Source organism: Eutrigla gurnardus, assembly GCF_963514095.1.
Source record: "Eutrigla gurnardus genome assembly, chromosome: 3".
Lineage (NCBI taxonomy): Eukaryota > Metazoa > Chordata > Actinopteri > Perciformes > Triglidae > Eutrigla > Eutrigla gurnardus.
Window position 1 is genome coordinate 1,704,510 of NC_139917.1, and position 17,860 is coordinate 1,722,369.

Below are 17,860 nucleotides of genomic sequence, written 5' to 3' on the forward strand. Positions count from 1 at the left end.
AAAGGCATTATTTGAGCTGGCGTCTCCTGTGGGGGACATGGAAACTGCAGCTCAGGGTTATTTTGTGAGAAACGATGTCCTGGTGCGTAAATGGTGTCCACAGACAGACAATTTTGTGGGAAAACCAGTTTGGCAAATTGTGGTGCCTGCCAAATTTAGAGAGATGGTGATGAAAGCCTCTCATGATGATGTAGCGGGACACATGGGGGTGCAAAAAACATACCATCGGATCTTGCGTCATTTTGTTTGGCCTCGGTTGAAAAAGGATGTCTCTGTTTTCATCAAGACGTGCCACACTTGTCAGTTGACGGGTAAGCCGAATCAGACTATAAGTCCAGCACCACTGTATCCTGTACCAGCATTAGATCAGCCATTTGAGTATTTGATTATGGATTGTGTAGGTCCGCTGCCTCCTTCCAAATCTGGTTACAAATATTTGTTGACGGTGATGTGCCAGGCTACTAGATATCCCGCAGCTTATCCTTTGCGTTCTATAACAACAAAGTCTGTAGTGAAGGCATTGTCACAGTTTGTTTCTGTGTTTGGCATCCCCAAAGTTATTCAAACTGACCAAGGTTCCAACTTTCGCTCTAAACTGTTTTCACAGGTTTTGCAGCAACTCCAGATTAAACATAACCAGTCATCATCTTATCATCCTCAAAGTCAAGGTGCCTTAGAGCGCTTTCATCAAACTCTGAAGTCACTCTTGCGGGCCTACTGCACGGAGCTTGATCGTGATTGGGAGGAGGGTTTGCCTTGGTTGTTGCTGGCTGCAAGAGAGGTAGTTCAGGTGAGCACTGGTTTTAGTCCAAACGACCTGGGCCCTCATTTATAAAGCTTGCGTACGCACAAAACGGGGTTGGAAACGTGCGTACGCCACTTTCCACGCAAATGTTGTGATCTATAAAAAACAAACTTGACAGGAAAGTGTGCGTACCCGTTAGCAAACTCTGAGGCATGCGTACTGGTACGCACATTCTGGAGACTGGAAGGGAATCAGCAGTAAACGTGAGAAGAACTAAAACACAGCGGGAATAACTAAATATTCTCCTTATTTATGTGCATATGTCATCAACGCACATACATACAGCCATTAAGCCATCGTATACTTGTTACACTTTATCCTCGTTGTTAAACCACCAGAGCGCAGAGGAAATGCGCTATGAGTGGCACGCTCGTGCGCGCTCAGTCGTGGAGCGTGGAGAGCGCAAATTTATCGATGACCCCGAGCCACGGCCCCCTGCCCGACTGGAGGGGTATCAACAGGGCGCAAGAATCCGTGAGGATGTTATGCGTTTGTGATATAAGGAAGACAACAATCAATGTTCATTGTAAACGTATTATTTTATTAATCACAGTGCGCGTTTGCCGTAGCTCATCTGCAACGTTGTTGATGCCGTCAATTGTGTCTCGCTGAAGTTGCAGGACGGCATCAGTGAGCACCCGACTGCTTGATGTGCCATGCGTCCAGAGTGCGCTGCTGCTTTGCGCCGGACCCGGACGCTGTGCCGAGGGCCCGTCACCGTCACCCTCCTCACATCACCCTCCTCTACGTCACGCTGCAGACTCTGGAAGGACAAAAACTATTTAACGTTTTGTTTTATATACAATAAAAGTTTAAAATCTGTTTACCCTTATCCCTCTGGTCTCATTCGCGTCTGTGTCTCCCTCCTTTTCAGACACAATCCCCGTCAAAGTCACATCAAAATCAAACTTCCTCAATTACTCTAGCAATACATTAAATCCATGTTAGGAGCGGAAAGATGTAATTTACCTTCAGATCACCGTCCGCTCCGTCCCACTGACGCCGTTGACTGCAGCAGCAATGTGTTGCCACTCGCACTGCGTCTTTTTCTTCGTGATCCCGCTGCTGTGGCCACTAAATTAAATTATTGTCCGGGCCTCCACCTCCCCAACAAGTGTCTCTTCTCCGTTTCTGAAAAGTAACGTTTCTTCGCTATTTTTCTGACCTGTCTCCGTGATTCACCACACGGAAACGATCGCATGCCGGCTCATTAATATAGTAAAACGTGGGGGTGTACAGGGCGGGATTCAGGTACGCACACTTGTAGGTGATCCTGTGATTTATAAAGGGAACATTGCGTACAGCTTGCGTGCGCACAGTTTTATAAATCTGATTTTTTTTTGGCACACACAAACTTTGGCTTTTTGGCGTACGTACACTTTTAGTAAGGATCCTACGCACAGTTTTATAAATGAGGGCCCTGGTTTTTGGACATTCAGTGCGTGGTCCCATGGCTGTTTTGCAGAGTGGTTGCCAACAGTCGGAACCACCATCAAACTTGGTTGACTACGTGAATGGTTTTAGACACAGACTATATATCGCGGGGAAAATGGCAAAACACAGGCTAGAAAAATCACAAAAGAAGATGCAATCACTGTTTGACCGTAAAGCAAAACAGCGGCAGTTCAGTCCTGGTGATCAGGTCATGTTTCTGCTGCCGGTTGTGGGTTCGCCATTCCAGGCGAAATTTGCTGGTCCGTTCACAGTTAAAAAACAAGTTTCTGAACAGGATTATTTGATTTCAATGCCAACTGGAAAATCTAGGTTATGTTATGTAAATTTGTTAAAGCCTTATTATGCCCGTATGTCGTCATCTCCTAGCTCCAAGGAGGCCCCATGTGTGAAACCTGCCTTGTGTGTAGACACGGAGATGTCTTCTTCAGGGGGGGCAGTTATGGGGGAGGGGGAATGGCCGACAGATGAGGGAGTGCTGCAGGTACGATTAAAAAAACTCGGACGCATTAAATTCTTTGCCATCAGTACTTGGTCATTTGGATGAGGGTGAGCGAAATGAACTACTTTCATTGATAAACAAGTACCCCGAACTGTTTTCAGATACGCCATCGCAAACGCATCTTATTGAACACGATATAGATGTGGGTGATGCTCAACCAATTAAACAGCGCTTTTATCGTGTTTCACCAGACAAGAAGATGCAATTGGACAGAGAGGTTCAGTATATGCTAGATAATAATCTGGCAGAGCCTTCCAATTCTAGCTGGGCATCTCCGTGTTTACTTGTGAAAAAACCTGATTCGACTTTTCGACCATGCACTGACTTCAGGAAAGTAAACAGTGTCACAAAACCTGATTCATTTCCTTTACCACGAATGGAGGATTGCGTTGACCAAGTAGGTGCAGCCACATTTGTGAGCAAGTTTGATCTGTTAAAAGGATACTGGCAGGTCCCACTGTCTCCACGGGCCCAGGAGATAAGTGCTTTTATAACTTCTACCGGCTTGTATTCCTATAAAGTCATGCCCTTTGGTTTACGTAATGCCCTGGCCACGTTCCAACGGCTGATGAATAGTGTGGTAAATGGGCTGGTTGGTTGTGCTGTGTACCTTGATGATGTCGTTGTGTTCAGTGATTCTTGGGAGGACCATCTGCAGAGGATCACTGCATTGTTTGACAGATTGGTATGGGCACAGTTAACAGTGAATTTGGCCAAGTGTGATTTTGCTAGAGCCACAGTTACCTATTTAGGCAAAGTGGTGGGGCAAGGGGAGGTTCGCCCTGTTGAGGCTAAAGTGGAAGCCATTAAGAATTTTCCACCTCCTGTAACCAAGAAAGACTTGATGCAGTTTCTGGGCATGGTGGGATATTACCGAAGTTTCTGTAAGAATTTCTCATCAGTTGTGGCACCCCTTACAGATCTTCTGAAGTCTAAGGTGAAGTTTGTCTGGTCAGATAAGGCTCAGTTTGCTTTTGAAAATGTTAAAGCTCTCCTCTGTTCCTCTCCTGGAGAGAGTTGCAGTAGTCAAGGCGGGAGATGACCAGTGCTTGGACCAAGAGTTGCGTTGCATCCTTTGTGAGGAAGGTCCGAATCCTGCGGATGTTGTAGAGAGCGAATCTGCAGGATCGGGCCACAGCAGTGATGTTGGGGGTGCAGGATAGTTGGTCATCGAGGATTACACCCAGGTTCCTCGCAGTTGACGACGGCAATACTGTGATGCCCTCGACAGTGACCGACAGGTCCATGCGAGGGCAGTCTTTCCCTGGGATGAAGAGGAGTTCGGTTTTATTCAGGTTAAGCTTGAGGTGATGTGCAGTTGTCCAGACAGAGATGTCAGCCAGACAGTCCGAGATGCGAGTTGCAATGTGAGTGTCAGAGGACGGGGGAAAAGAGAGGAACAGCTGGGTGTCATCTGCGTAGCAATGGTAGGAGAATCCATGCGATGTGATAACAGAACCTAGTGATCTGGTGTATAGTGAGAACAGAAGCGGTCCTAATACTGAGCCTTGAGGGACACCCGTGTCCAGAGAACAGGGTTTGGACATAGAGCCATTCCATGTGACCTGAAAGGTGCGATTTGTCAGGTATGATGTAAACCAGGTGAGAGCAGAGTCAGTTATGCCAAGTTCAGCCAGAGTGGAGAGGAGGATTTGGTGGTTGACTGTGTCGAATGCAGCAGATAGGTTGAGGAGAACGAGAACGGAGGAGTGGGACGAGGCTCTGGCGTCTCGCAGGGACTCGGTCACTGTGAGGAGGGCCGTCTCAGTGGAGTGAGCAGTCCTGAATCCTGATTGATTAGGGTCTAGGAGGTTGTTCAGCGAGAGATAGGATGACAGTTGGTTGTAGGCGGCACGTTCCAAGGTTTTAGAGAGGAATGAAAGAAGAGATACAGGTCTGTAGCTTTGGATGTCAGTAGCGTCTAGGGTGGGTTTTTTAAGGAGAGGCTTCACGGTAGCTGTCTTAAAATCCACTGGAATGACACCTGAGGTGAGGGAGGAGTTGATCAGGGTGGTGAGGAATGGCAAGATGTCGTGTGAGATGTCTTGGAGAAGAGAGGAGGGGATCGGGTCGAGGGAGCAGGTGGTGGCACGGTTAGATGTAACAAGTGCGTGAACATCTTCAGAGGTGAGGGGGGTAAAGCTGGTAAGACCATCCGAGTTGAGGGTTGGGGGAGATGTCTTCTGGGAGGGAATAGGCGTAAATGAGGAGCTGATGTCATTTACTTTCTTGGTAAAGTAAGTAGCGAAGTCATCGGCAGTAAGGAAGGAAGGGGGGGGAGGGGTAGGAGGGGTGAGGAGGGAGGAGAACACGGAGAAAAGTTTCCTGGGGTTGGAGGCAGAAGAGTTGATCTTTGCCAGGTAGAAGGCAGATTTAGCTGCCGAAACAGTTGAGGTGAAGTCAGAGAGGAGGTGGTGGTAGTGAGTAAGGTCCTCGTGCTGGCCCGATTTCTTCCATATTCTCTCTGACGCTCGCAACAATGATCTGTTGGTTCGCAGAGGTTCAGACAGCCAGGGAGGGGAGGGAGATGATCGCGCAGGTCGTGAGATTGGGGGACAGAGAGTGTCCAAAGAAGAGGAGAGTGAGGACATCAGGGTAGAGGAGGCTTCCTCAGTAGGCATTAAGGAGAACTGTTCTGAGGATGGTAGCGAGGAGATAACAGTTGAGGAGAGAGCGGAGGGAGTGAGGGATTTCAGGTTGCGGCGGCTGGTGACCATTCGAGGCATAGAGGGGAGGGCCGGGTGATCTATCGCCCACCCGGTCCTCTCGGTGACTTTTTGGATGAGATGGATGCCCTCCTGAGCTGCTCCCCTGATGATGGCACACCACTCGTCGTCCTCTGTGACTTCAACATCCACTCGGGAAAGCTGCACTCATCTGAATTCATCGACTTCTTTTCCGCATTTGACCTTACACTCTCCCCCTCTCCACCAACTCACCGCGCCGGGAACCAACTTGACCTTGTCTTCACAAGATCCTGTGGCATCTCGGCACTCTCTGTTACCCCGCTCACCGTGTCTGACCACCACTTTGTGACTTTCTCCCTCCCCACTGTTTCAAAGGAGAAGGTTGGGATGTTGAACTCCTTCGGCCAGGGCTCTGTTCGGAGTCTCTCAGAGGAGCTGCTGCTGAGTATGATTGTGTCATCTGAATCATTGTGTGTTGATAAGGAGCTTGAATCTAGGTCACTAAAATCAGTTGGGACATTTTCTATGAATTCAAAAACAATATCAGTATCAGGAACAGACGGTATGACCACCTTGATGGTGGTAAGATCCTTGATAGAGGAGGTTGAGCTCAAGTTAACAAATGTTCCACCAAAGTCAATATCCTTATATTGCAGCCTGATGCCTCCAGTAAGTTGGCATGCTTCTTTGACCTGTTCAATGAGCTCTTCAACAGTGTCTGGCACCAGTGGTAGATCCATCCTCTCTATTATGTCTTTGGGGGGGTTCACTTTAAGTTCAAAGGCCCTGAAGTGTTCCCAGTGACATGCACTCAGCTTCCGAACAATGAAAAAAAGATTGTCCTTCAGAACCAACATGTGGATGATTTCAGTGAATTCAGGGATCCCTACAAAAGATCCATGTGCAAGGATCATTCCAGTCCTGTAATTGAATCCATCGTAAGTGACATTCTTTGCCAGACACACATTGTCCACAGTTGGGTGTTTCAGCCGTATAGCTTGTGCGATCTCCTCTTTCAACACATCAAGAGAAAGAGTTGAAACATTTGACACTTCCAGAAGAGGTTTTTGAGGGTACATAAATACCAAAGACAACAACACATTCTTGAAAGATCTTATATGTCGAACGACTCTTTTAAAAAAACTGTGTTTTGCTTCAAATCTCAAAGTCCAAAAAAAGACTAATGGTCCAAATTGATGAATTAGTTGGGGATAATGTTCTAAATAATGATGCTTAGGCAGCAGGTTGTAGTCTGGGAAAACCTCTTGATGTTGTAATCTGTGCTCTGAGATCTTGAAATTCAAATATGCAATGGATTCGTCTGTATGAACAGGTGAGACAATAAGGTCCACAATATCCTTTAGATCAGTCAGTATTTTCCATGCAGGTTCTTCAACAGGCACCTTCTGGCCAACAAGGAAGGGGAAAAACCTTAACAAACTCCAGTTTTCGTGGGAATTCCCCCCTATCGTCTTTCGAGATGCAAAGTTCAATGGCACTGGATGGGGACAATTAACTTTGTCAGTCCACTTAAAGGGGAAATGTAGTATAGACTCGAATATGCAAGTGTAAAGTATTTCTTATATGTGAAGATGGACAGACATAAAGCTATCTCTGCAGGAACAATCCCTTCGAATAAATCATGGACCAGATCCGGGGGGGAAACCTGTAGTGACCTTGAAATGAGTGAGTTTCTCAGAGAGAACACATCTCCTCTTAACACCACAGAATTTTTTCAGAGATTGTTCTTCGATGGTTTTGAGATGGTCTGAGTGAAGGTCTTCTGTTCTTGATGTAAAAGATCCACTGTCTACTTGCTTAGTTTGAATTTCTGATTTGGAAGCTGTACAAAATCGGCATACGTGACCACTTGAAAAACTCTCAATAAATCCAGCAATGCTGTGAGCTCCAAGATTGTCTGCTGTGACAAACTGTACTGTTCCCTTAACACATTTCCCTAACTTTGGCAAAAACACACCGTGTTGTTCCAAGGAAATTAAATCACAAATGAGAGGCTCGAGTACTGCTTCATAGCCATACACCTTCAAATCATCACTTCTGACTAGAAGAGCCAAGTGTATCGATGACAGTGAAGATTGGCAACCAGGGGACAGATTACATAAAGTCCAATAGAGGGCACAGATCTTATGTTTTCTTCGTGATGTCCCAATGGGGTTACATATTTCAAAATCATCAATATACAGGTTAAGTGAAATTGCACAGTCTTTAGACAAAAGTGTGTTGTTTCTGAAAAATTCACCATCAAAGGGACAACTGTAAACTGCGTTATCACTCTCAGGTGACTGATATTTCCCTTTCAAATTGGCAGTTTTTATCAAGATAGAATCTAAATTTAGAATCTGCTGCAATGTTTTCAGCACGGATACATACTGTAATGATTTTTTGTTCCTTTTATCAAGAATATATTCCACTGGTGACACTACACCAAATTCTCTTTTATAATATGACTTGCGCTTCCAAGAAGTAGACAATGGGCCTTGTTTCGCTATTGCTTTTTGAATTGGATGTGAAGAACAAAGAACTGTGGCTAGCTCTTCAACAACAGATAATTCGACATGACAATCGTTATCTCCCAAAACCTGATTAATTGTTTTTAGACTATGTGGCACAGAGACAGTTCCAATAAGATGTTGTAGCTCCTCAAGCAATTCGTTGACAGCTGTACTGGAGACTAAGTATGTATGTTCCAATTTAAGCAAAAGTGAAGCTAATTTCAGTTCAAATTCCTTTTCAAAATCCCGAGACTCTTCAGTGGTTGGCTCATCCAACTGTACTTCTTCATTCAGGTCAGAGTTCAATGAGTCGGAAGGATTGGAACTGAGTGGTGATGTCACAATTATACCACTTTTGAAGTCATTAACGGTGCATGACTGATGTTTTCTCCATTTATGGGTCCTGAAACTGCTGTAGATGTTTGTTTTGTATGAACAACCATCAAACATACAAGAGACTTGATATGAAGAAAAAAATCATACTCTGTGGAAAGCTGATTTTGACATTTGTCACACTTGAATGAAAAGGCCTTTCGAGTGGACTCTTGTGAAGGGTGATTCCTAGTCAAATGTTTTTGAAGACCATTCCATGTCTTTGATGAACAGGGACATTTTGTGTGGATGCATGGATAGGGACGGCGCCTACCGTGAATCCGATGATCAATGCGATAATGCTTTAAAAGTTCCGATTGTTCTGAAAATGACAGGCTGCAGTCCTTGCATCTCCACATCCGATAACTGAGAAAACAAAGGAAGAAATAGTGAATTCCCTTACAGGTGATACACTGATCTGTGTTGGCTCAATCAACAGAACTAAACAAATACAGTAGTCCATTTGCTGCTATTAAAATGTATAGATGAGTGAGGCTCTATTATTCAGGGTGTTTTGGGAAATGGTTGGAGATCGAGAGAGCCGGTGTTTTCTCTCCAGCAAATGACAGAGCTCAGCCGCAGAGTAGGAGGGCCCAACTAGCTGTCCCGGATGTTAGCAAGTGCTAGCACGTATCTACCGGTAACTAAAGCCTCGAGTGGTAACAAGTATGAGAGCCGTTGTAGTGAGCTAGCTCTATGCTAACTTCGGGTAGCGGGGCTCCGTAGTGTTGGCTCAATCAACAGAGCTAAAAAAATATATACAGTAGTCCATTCGCTGCTATTAAAATGTATAGATGAGTGAGGGTCTAATATTAGCGGTTAGCATACGCCGCTAACACCCGCTTCCCAGCTCACCACAACGGCTCTCCTGCTCGGTAAAACAAAACACTGGAGGCACACATCTCCAGCGTTTCACTCGGACTGTATAAAAGCACGTCGAAAGTTTAAAAGATTTTCGAGAGCTTGCGGAAGGGGACGCCCCTGTCTCTCGAAACTTGCCGCGATGCGAAGCCATTGCACGGCTTCTTACATAGTCAATGAATGAGCAGCGTGGAAATAACGCTGGCTGTGGACACGTACCTTCAGCCAAAATCTAACTCTGAACTAAGTTAAAAACTTGAGAGCCCTGTGTATTATTATTTATGGTCATAACGTTAGCGGGAAATGCTAGCTAGCCACCGCCAAAGCTAGCTAGCTGGTCAGCTTAAATTGGGCTATCTATGCACACACACACACACACAAAACACTAAAACTTTAATCATCCGCAACTGCTTTGCTACTTACGTTTATCTTTTGGCGAAATCCATCCAGGTCAGGACGTAATCGATATCCAAGTCAAATGCGTCTGGCCAGCATGGTGGACGGGACTGAACATGTGCTCTGACTGTGAAGTGTGCGATTCACATTCGACTCAAACTTAAAATATTACCTGCAGGTCATGACCAAAAAAAAAAAATTGAGAGAAATCAAAAACTTTGTTTTGGTTCCTTTAGACGTATATTTAGTTCAGTATTTATACTGAACTAAATCAAACTTGATGTCTCTAAATGCAAAAAGAATGACTTTCACAATCAAATCAATAATTTTATCCTGTTTTAAAAGGCCGCTATTAGTTTGAATGAACAACTGCATGTAACAATTTTTTCAGTGAAGTTAGCATTGACTGACAGGCAGGAGGTCCAATTATTTTCTCCAGCCTGACTTTTTTGATTGGACGGGGTTTTTACAGTCCTACCACGGCCACAGGTGACTTCTTAAAAAATGTTTTATGTCAGAGCATTTCATTTATTCATTGCTATCGAGGATTTCAAGTAATATAACAGAAAGTGTTTCTGAATAGAATCACCTACTCAACCTAAAAGTTTGCTTTCTTCCGTAAATATAACGTCTGTTTTGTTTCAGAAGCATAAATGTGACGTTGCTTTGTAGCCGAGTTTTCATGTTGTCTGTACAGAATCAAGCAAAACAACGTGTTTCAGGCACACACACGCTTTCTAAAATCAATTATTAAATAATACCACTGTATATAAGGTGCTCCACTGTATATTTTAATTGGCAAGTACTTTGTGGCAAATAACTGAAAAATGCGAAGTGCTCCATTGCTCCACTTTAAGTGGCGGCTCCATAGCCTACTTGTAGCTAAGTTTGATTTTATTGGGGAGAGAGGAGGGGCTGTTCCAAGAGAGGAGGGGCTATACAGAGAGAACGCCTGGGGAGGGGCTGATGCGCTGCACGCAGTTCATTTTACCTATTATAAATAGTTAGAAAAAATAAAATCAATATGTGGCGGTCAATGTTGATTTTCTGGCGGGCTGCCACAAATAAATCAATGTATGGGAAACACTGGTGTGTGTGTGTGTGTGTGTGTGTGTGAACAAGAATGACAGGGAGAAAGTGCTATTATTTCAAAATCGCGTGAAAAAAACGCTTGTGGTGCTCGGTGTTGATTCTGTGACGCTGTGCCACACATTGGTCTATGTATGGGAAACACTGCAAAAGAAATATAAAATATGTGTCCATGTATACGAATCAGTAGGTTTCTATTTCGTGGCTGCCGTGAGACTGTTTGCCCTTCAAACATCCATCACCTTTGTAAAACACACAGATTCCACCCTCTCATTGGTCCAATGAACAATGACTCCACATTTTATCTCATACCAGAGGGAGGTGAAGAGTGGGCAAGACTGTTTTAGCAGAAAACTCAGGAGGGTTACAGGGGCAGAAGCCACCAGGGTGTGTGCTATAAATTTAGTACGGTATAATAAGCAGGATAAGAGAATAAGTTGAACTCTGACCTCGGCTCCCTTTGTAAATGACAGCGCTGACCTTGCGAGGGTCAGAAGGAGATTGATGATGGCCATTTTGCTTAATGAGCTCACAAGAGAAATGGAGGCCAATCGTCTCCCTCTCAAGGTAAAAAGGACTAATCCGATGACACGAAGCCTAGACTACATCACAAGACATGCTTTTATATAACAGAAAATCATTTTATTTAACTGATTTATTAAAGTCTCCAACATGTGGACCACGTCGATCCTTTTGACTGGATGGAGTGATTTTCAACTTAACAAAAAAGCCAAACAGAATGCCTTCAGCATCCTCACTACCCTTGAGTGCCTCAAAGAGAAGAAGAAGTCACTGGATGATGATAAGATAAAAAGGTTGCCATGGAAACAAGGATTTTCTGCCTGTAATACGGCCACCATGGGGAAGAACTTGAGGGAAACACAGAGGAAGGGAATGTAAAGGATGAAAACACATAGCCAGGTGGAGGAAGTGAGAATGAAATCTGCAAGATTTTGAAAAAAAAGAAGAAGAAATGTGACAGAGAAAACCGCTGAGGCAGCCAGAATGTCAACGCCTGCTGCTGCGGTGCTCATGGGAAATCATCTGACCTCACAATCTGGGTTACCCCACATCAGGAAGGGAGAACAGGGGGAGCAGAAAGGGTAGAACTAGAGCACATTTGTTTCACCGCATTGTCTTGGCTCTGGAGGGAAGGAGGGTGTCCTCTTTCTTTAATGCCATCTCCGTCTTACCTGGAGACGTGCAGTTCTTAGACTCTTCGCCGTCCATGTCCTCCAGGCTGCTGTTGTCCGCTTCCTGCAGCAGCCTCCTGCCTCCCCATCTCTCCTGGTCCTCGCTGCTGCTGCGGCTCACGTGGAAACCTGGTTTGACACAGCGGAAAGTCAAAGGGTGTCAGTGCAGCTTCGATATCTGGACATTCTCATAGAGAAAAACCTTCATTGCTGATGGAAAATGACATCCTTTTACAATGACTGAGTTATATGAGCCTGCAGGTTCTCTGCACATCACACTGTGTGAAAGTCTTGGTGCCGTACCATACAGAGACCAACACACTAGGAGTAAAACCAGAGACTGTTTGTGGAACAAACAACAAGGTCGCTGCCGCATTTATGCCGAGACAACGTTACGTTCTGTGTTTACGTTGCCGCTGCGGTGTTAGCCTAGCTTAGCTCTGAGCGAGCCGAACACCAAAAAAAGTAATTAAAGTTATTTGCGTATCGTCTAAACAGACAGACTTAACAAACCATGACTAAGGACTTTTTACTAATCGTCATTACTTCAGCATACTCTTTATCCGTAAATTGTAATTAAATCACAATGACCGCTGCTGTGAATACAGCTCTATGAGATTCACCGATCCCCCTCGGTGTAAAGGTATAAACTCAGACAGGACGCCGTTTAGTTTCCCGGTGTGGCTGGGTCTTCACAACATGTACAAAGCAGTAATAGTGTTTATTACGGCCATGAATGATGACACATTATCGGTGTAAATGCAGCAGGTGCCGGTCGGATTTCTCTCTCAGCCGTGTCTCTGTTATGTGTAACGCCACAGACTCTCCGGGCGCTGCATTCTGAGATCCGCCTTTTGCGTACAGAATAAAAATAATTGATTTTTGACATTTGTGAATCGATTCTGAATTAGATTCGTCCACGTCTGCATCGCGATGCATCCAAGGAGGAATGGTAATAAGAGTATTTTCCCAAAATTAAGAAACAAATAGAAGTTCTTTGTGACCGTCTGCGTTAAGAAGCTCTACTCACATTAAATATATCATTTTCATAAATTTGTCTCAATCACTCTGCTATCCCTGCTCTCGTCTGTTGGTCATTTTATCTTCAGTACAGTGTATGATGGTCTATAATTCTTGGTTGTGCATTTCAAGATGAATTTGGGAAAATATTGAGTCCATTATATACTCCACTATAAACTCACTATATAGGCCACTGTTAACTCACTATAATATACAGTATATATATTTTATTTCAAGGGCTGAAATAGGATGACTAAAATTATAAACTGCTTTTTTTCACTATCAATTAATCTGGAATACCAGAGAAATCGTTCTGAATCTGTATGATGATATAATCCTCAAATTCGATTGGACACAATGACAACAGAGAATATTTGTCAATTTTGCTTGATTTATCGATTTCAAATATGTATTTTCTGGCAATCAACTTACTGATTGTCTTATTTACTATTTTTATTTATTATTCCCATTTACTGTCATGATTGGTTCTTTTCAAATCTACATGTCCGCTACATGTTAGCGGTACTGGGATGCAGCAGGTAAAGTCCATCCATCCATTTTCTACCGCTTATCCTGTATTCAGGGTCGCGGGGGGGCTGGAGCCGATCCCAGCTGTCATTGGGCGAAGGCAGGGTACACCCTGGACAGGTCGCCAGTCAGCAGGTAAAGTGTGTTTTATTATTTTAAAGTAAAATGTTTTATGTAATGGTGAAGTTGGGAACAGCTGGAGGAGTTGTTTTGTTTCCAAAACAAAATCGTTGATGGGGGGGGTAGGGGTGCCACAGTGCAGCAAACAAAGTGGGGCTCCCACTGCGTCTACATCTGCACATTCTTCAAGAAAGCAGCATCACCAATTAATTCATTTCATACTTCAGAGAGCCCAGCAGGCGCACTCTGCCCTTCAGCCAACCAACCACAAGGCTGGCCGAAGAGAGGGACTCAAGTAGAAATAAAAAGCCCACTCCTTCCAATGTCCTCCGGGTACGGCCGAACTTCTGAACTGGCCTCACCTTACTCAATACGGCAGCAACAACAGCGGCTACAGCAGCAGCTACAACAACAGCAGCTACAGCAGCAGCAGCTACAGCCTACAGCTGCAGCTACAACAACAGCAGCTACAAAAACAGCAGCTACAACAACAGCAGCTACAACAACAGCAGCTACAGCAGCAGCTACAACAGCAGCAGCTACAACAGCAGCAGCTACAACAGCAGCTACAGCAGCAGCTACAGCCTACAGCTGCAGCTACAACAACCGCAGCTATAAAAATAGCAGCTACAACAACAGCAGCTACAACAACAGCAGCTACAACAGCAGCAGCTACAACAACAGCAGCTTCAACAACAGCAGCTTCAACAGCAGCAGCTATAGCAGAAGCTACAACAGGAGCAGCTTCAACAACAGCAGCTTCAACAGCAGCAGCTATAGCAGCAACTACAACAACAGCAGCTACAACAACAGCAGCTTCAACAGCAGCAGCTATAGCAGCAGCTACAACAGGAGCAGCTACAACAACAGCAGCTTCAACAACAGCAGCTTCAACAGCAGCAGCTATAGCAGCAACTACAACAACAGCAGCTACAACAGCAGCTTCAACAGCAGCAGCTATAGCAGCAGCTACAACAGGAGCAGCTACAACAGCAGCAGCTACAGCAGCAGCAGGAGTCAGGTTTGCATGCCAGTGCTGTACTCCTTTCTCCCTCCTTCTTTCTTTCGCTATCTTGCACAGAGAGAGAAGAAGATGAGAGCGTGGGGATGATTAATGCACCACTGTGAAGAGGGGTTGAGTGCACTGCTTCCAGCTCCACAACATCAGGCTCCGTTCAGCAGAACTTCATTAAGCGCATCATAAATAGTCAACTTCAATTGATATTCTGACTCTGATTTAGAGTTAATAAGTGCATAATGGGGACAAGGGAAACGCATCCAACGCCCCGGTGTCGTCAACCCTAATCCTGAGCACATGCAGAGATGCACTTCCATGTAAGTACTGTTGTGGAAAAATGAATCTGCCCAATAAAGATCAACAACCAGGATCAGCTTTTTCTCCGAGGTTTATTCCACTAAGTATTCTCATCTGCAGAGGAGGGTCACCCCTGCCTTCTGATGCAAAGGTTCAGAATCAGCAGGAACGACCCTGAGTCCAACAACAATCTCCCTTTTAAGGAGGAGGAACCATGGACAAAGGACGGATCATGTCCTATCTTACAAAGACAAGATGTACAGGCAAGGTCAAGATTTACAGAACACAGGTGTCATAGTCCTGAAATTATCTTATGTCAATGTGGCACTCATGTTCATATCATCTACAAACAGGCATTCATTTTCGTCATAGCATAACAGTCAGATGAGGAGATGCGGATCGACGTCTGGCCTGACAAATATTCTGATTATAAATTACAAACATCCAAAATTCCCATTACAGCACCATGCGCAATGGGGAGGAAAGAAGAAAAAGGAATGAGTCCCACTGATGATCACAAATCATGAGTGTGTGAATATTCATGCAGGCCTTCTGTCCACAGAACGTAATGAAAACATCTCACTGACACTGAGTCAGTAATCATGTGGAGTGTGGAGCTCAATTAAATGCAAAAAGAGGAGAGGAACACGCAGACAACAAGTCATGCGGTGCAGATGTTCGCCTTTAGTAAAGGTATTCATATCCAGGTTTCATATGGTTGCATTTGAATGCAGCGTTGAAATAAAGTTGCAGAGTCTGCAACCATTTGCAGGAACATGGGGAAAAGAAACCCTGAACATACAGGAATCTGCATTCTTATCAGCCTGCTGTTTACCTGCAGAACGGGCACACACCTGGATGACCTGATGAAGACTTCTCAGGTCAAACAACGCTGCTGGCATGTATGAACACAATATGACCATGATAAAGTCATCTTCTCCCCTAGATCACATGGGAAACACATTTTTGGATTCACTTACACTGTAGGTTATTCTAATACGCTAATGCTTGGGAAGAAAATCAAAGTAGAGATTGTGGCAGAGTATCCCAACTTTAAGTCCGCAGAGGCTGAGCGTCACACACACAAGTACCTGCGGGGGGATGAGTGACATTCAGCATCGCGTAGGTGATAACAGGAAGCTGCTTTAGTGTCCCTCTGCGAGCACAGCAGCCTCCCGATGTGTGTGTTGCCCCCACGAAGACACTTAACGTTCTCCTGACAGGAGACAGGAGACATGCTACAGAAACAAAGACACAAACTAACGTCATCGTTTGTTTCCAACAACAAATCCTCACCTGAATGTTCCGCCAAGTAGGAAAAGCACTTGACGACCAGCAGCAAACCGCCGAACAAGCAGATCTGGATTAAAACCAACTCCTTTCGTCTTTTCCGTCTGGCTTTGACCTTCCTCTGGATCGGCATCAGTTGCGTCGGCCGATTCCGGAGCCGGACACCCGGCAGAGACATCCCCTCTACCGCTGCTGCCACATCCATACGGATCCCCGAAGTAAAGACGAAGCGAGCAGCCTCCTCGGACTCCCGGGAAACCGACTTTTCTGCCGGGACTGGGTGGCGAACAGTGCAGGGGAGCAGTTGGGGGTGTTTCTAAAAAGTTGGTCCGACTGGGATGCTGCGAGGGCTGGAGGAGACGCTTCCTCTGCGTCGGTCACGTTGAAGTGAGGCTGGAAGTAGTGGGGCGGAGGACTGCTGCGAGCCCTCCATGGAGGGCTGCTGACTGCTGAAGGCACGCACGGTGACGGGGCGCGTGGGCATGCACGTGCACACATTCTCACTAAAGTGAAACCCAGCACAGAAACAGTCATATTTTCATTTGGCCCCTAGTGGAAAATAATAACAATGTTGTGTGTGTTTGTGTGTGTTTGAGTTATTTCTACACATATGACCCAATACTTAGATTTGACTACTGCAACAAACTGTAAACATAACATAAGTGGATATGGTATACGTGTTAGAACAGGTGGCATTCACGTGGAGTTGTGTTATTGGACACCAGAACAATAATGTCCTGGCAACCTCTCTTCTTAAGAGTGAAGCAAAGCTAAAGTGCCTTAAACTTGCATTCTCTCGACTGGCCATCATGGGGGCGACAACTAGAGATGACCAGAAGGTTCTTTGAACCAAATGAATTCACTGAGTTGCTGGGGTCGGCAACAAATCGGAGTCGGCTCTCTGTCAAATGTACAGTTTTCCTTTCTTCGTCTGTCCTAGTAGCAGCAAATACAAAACCAACGGACGGAAAAAAAACAGACTCAGTGTGCGAAGGCCTAACTAGTTTGGATGGCTGGAGCAAAACGCCACTTCCTTTGCCAACATGTGTGATGCATGATGAGGTTGGCTGTCTCTACAGCAGTGATACAGCCCAGTGATGATGAGAGATGTTGAGTGGGCTAGACGCGCCGGAGAGGACGGGGGGCTTACCTCCACGTAGACAGCGACAAGTTTCCTCCATCGTGGCTGAAATCACCACTATTGCTGCTTTGGACATGTTGTGAAGTCCCAGATCCACCAGGAAACCAAACACCGTCCTGTCAGAGTTCATAACATCATCCAGAGGTGTTTGTTGAATTTCACCAAGCTGTATAGAGAATACAGCTTGGTGAAATTCAACAAATAGCAAGACACACGTAGGATGGTTGGCCGCAGCTGAATTAACCCAATATAATCTATTTAGCTATGATTTACCGTAATTGCAATAAACAGATAAAAGGGATGCTGAAATAACAACATGATGACGATGATAAGTAAAAAGTCTGGTTTGTTAGGTCTGTCTGCAAAGCAGACAATGTACACAATTTAGCTGCTCCATCAACACTCCAAATAAGGTAATCTAGACATGAATACGGCATCGAGCTTGTTGTATGGACCACAGACCGTCTCTGGTTTCTCCACATAGTCTGGTCTGGTCTCTGGACTAATGTGAGCTACTATCTAGACCTCTGGGGGACCACAGACAGTCTCTGGTTTCTCCACATAGTCTGGTCTGGT

At 45.1% G+C, this 17,860-nt stretch overlaps 1 protein-coding gene across 1 annotated transcript in view; it reads right to left on the bottom strand.

Moving 5' to 3' along the window:
* Positions 1-16,433, bottom strand: part of LOC311010466 (sodium/potassium/calcium exchanger 3-like) — a 139,770-nt gene extending 123,337 nt beyond the window's left edge. The window contains exons 1-2 of the mRNA XM_084004971.1: positions 16,150-16,433; positions 11,871-11,999 (exon numbers count right to left, since the gene is read on the bottom strand). Coding sequence (XP_083861097.1) covers positions 11,871-11,999; positions 16,150-16,348 — 328 coding nt within the window. The 5' untranslated portion in view covers positions 16,349-16,433. The remainder of the gene's footprint in view (positions 1-11,870; positions 12,000-16,149) is intronic.
* Positions 16,434-17,860: the final 1,427 nt, after the last annotated feature.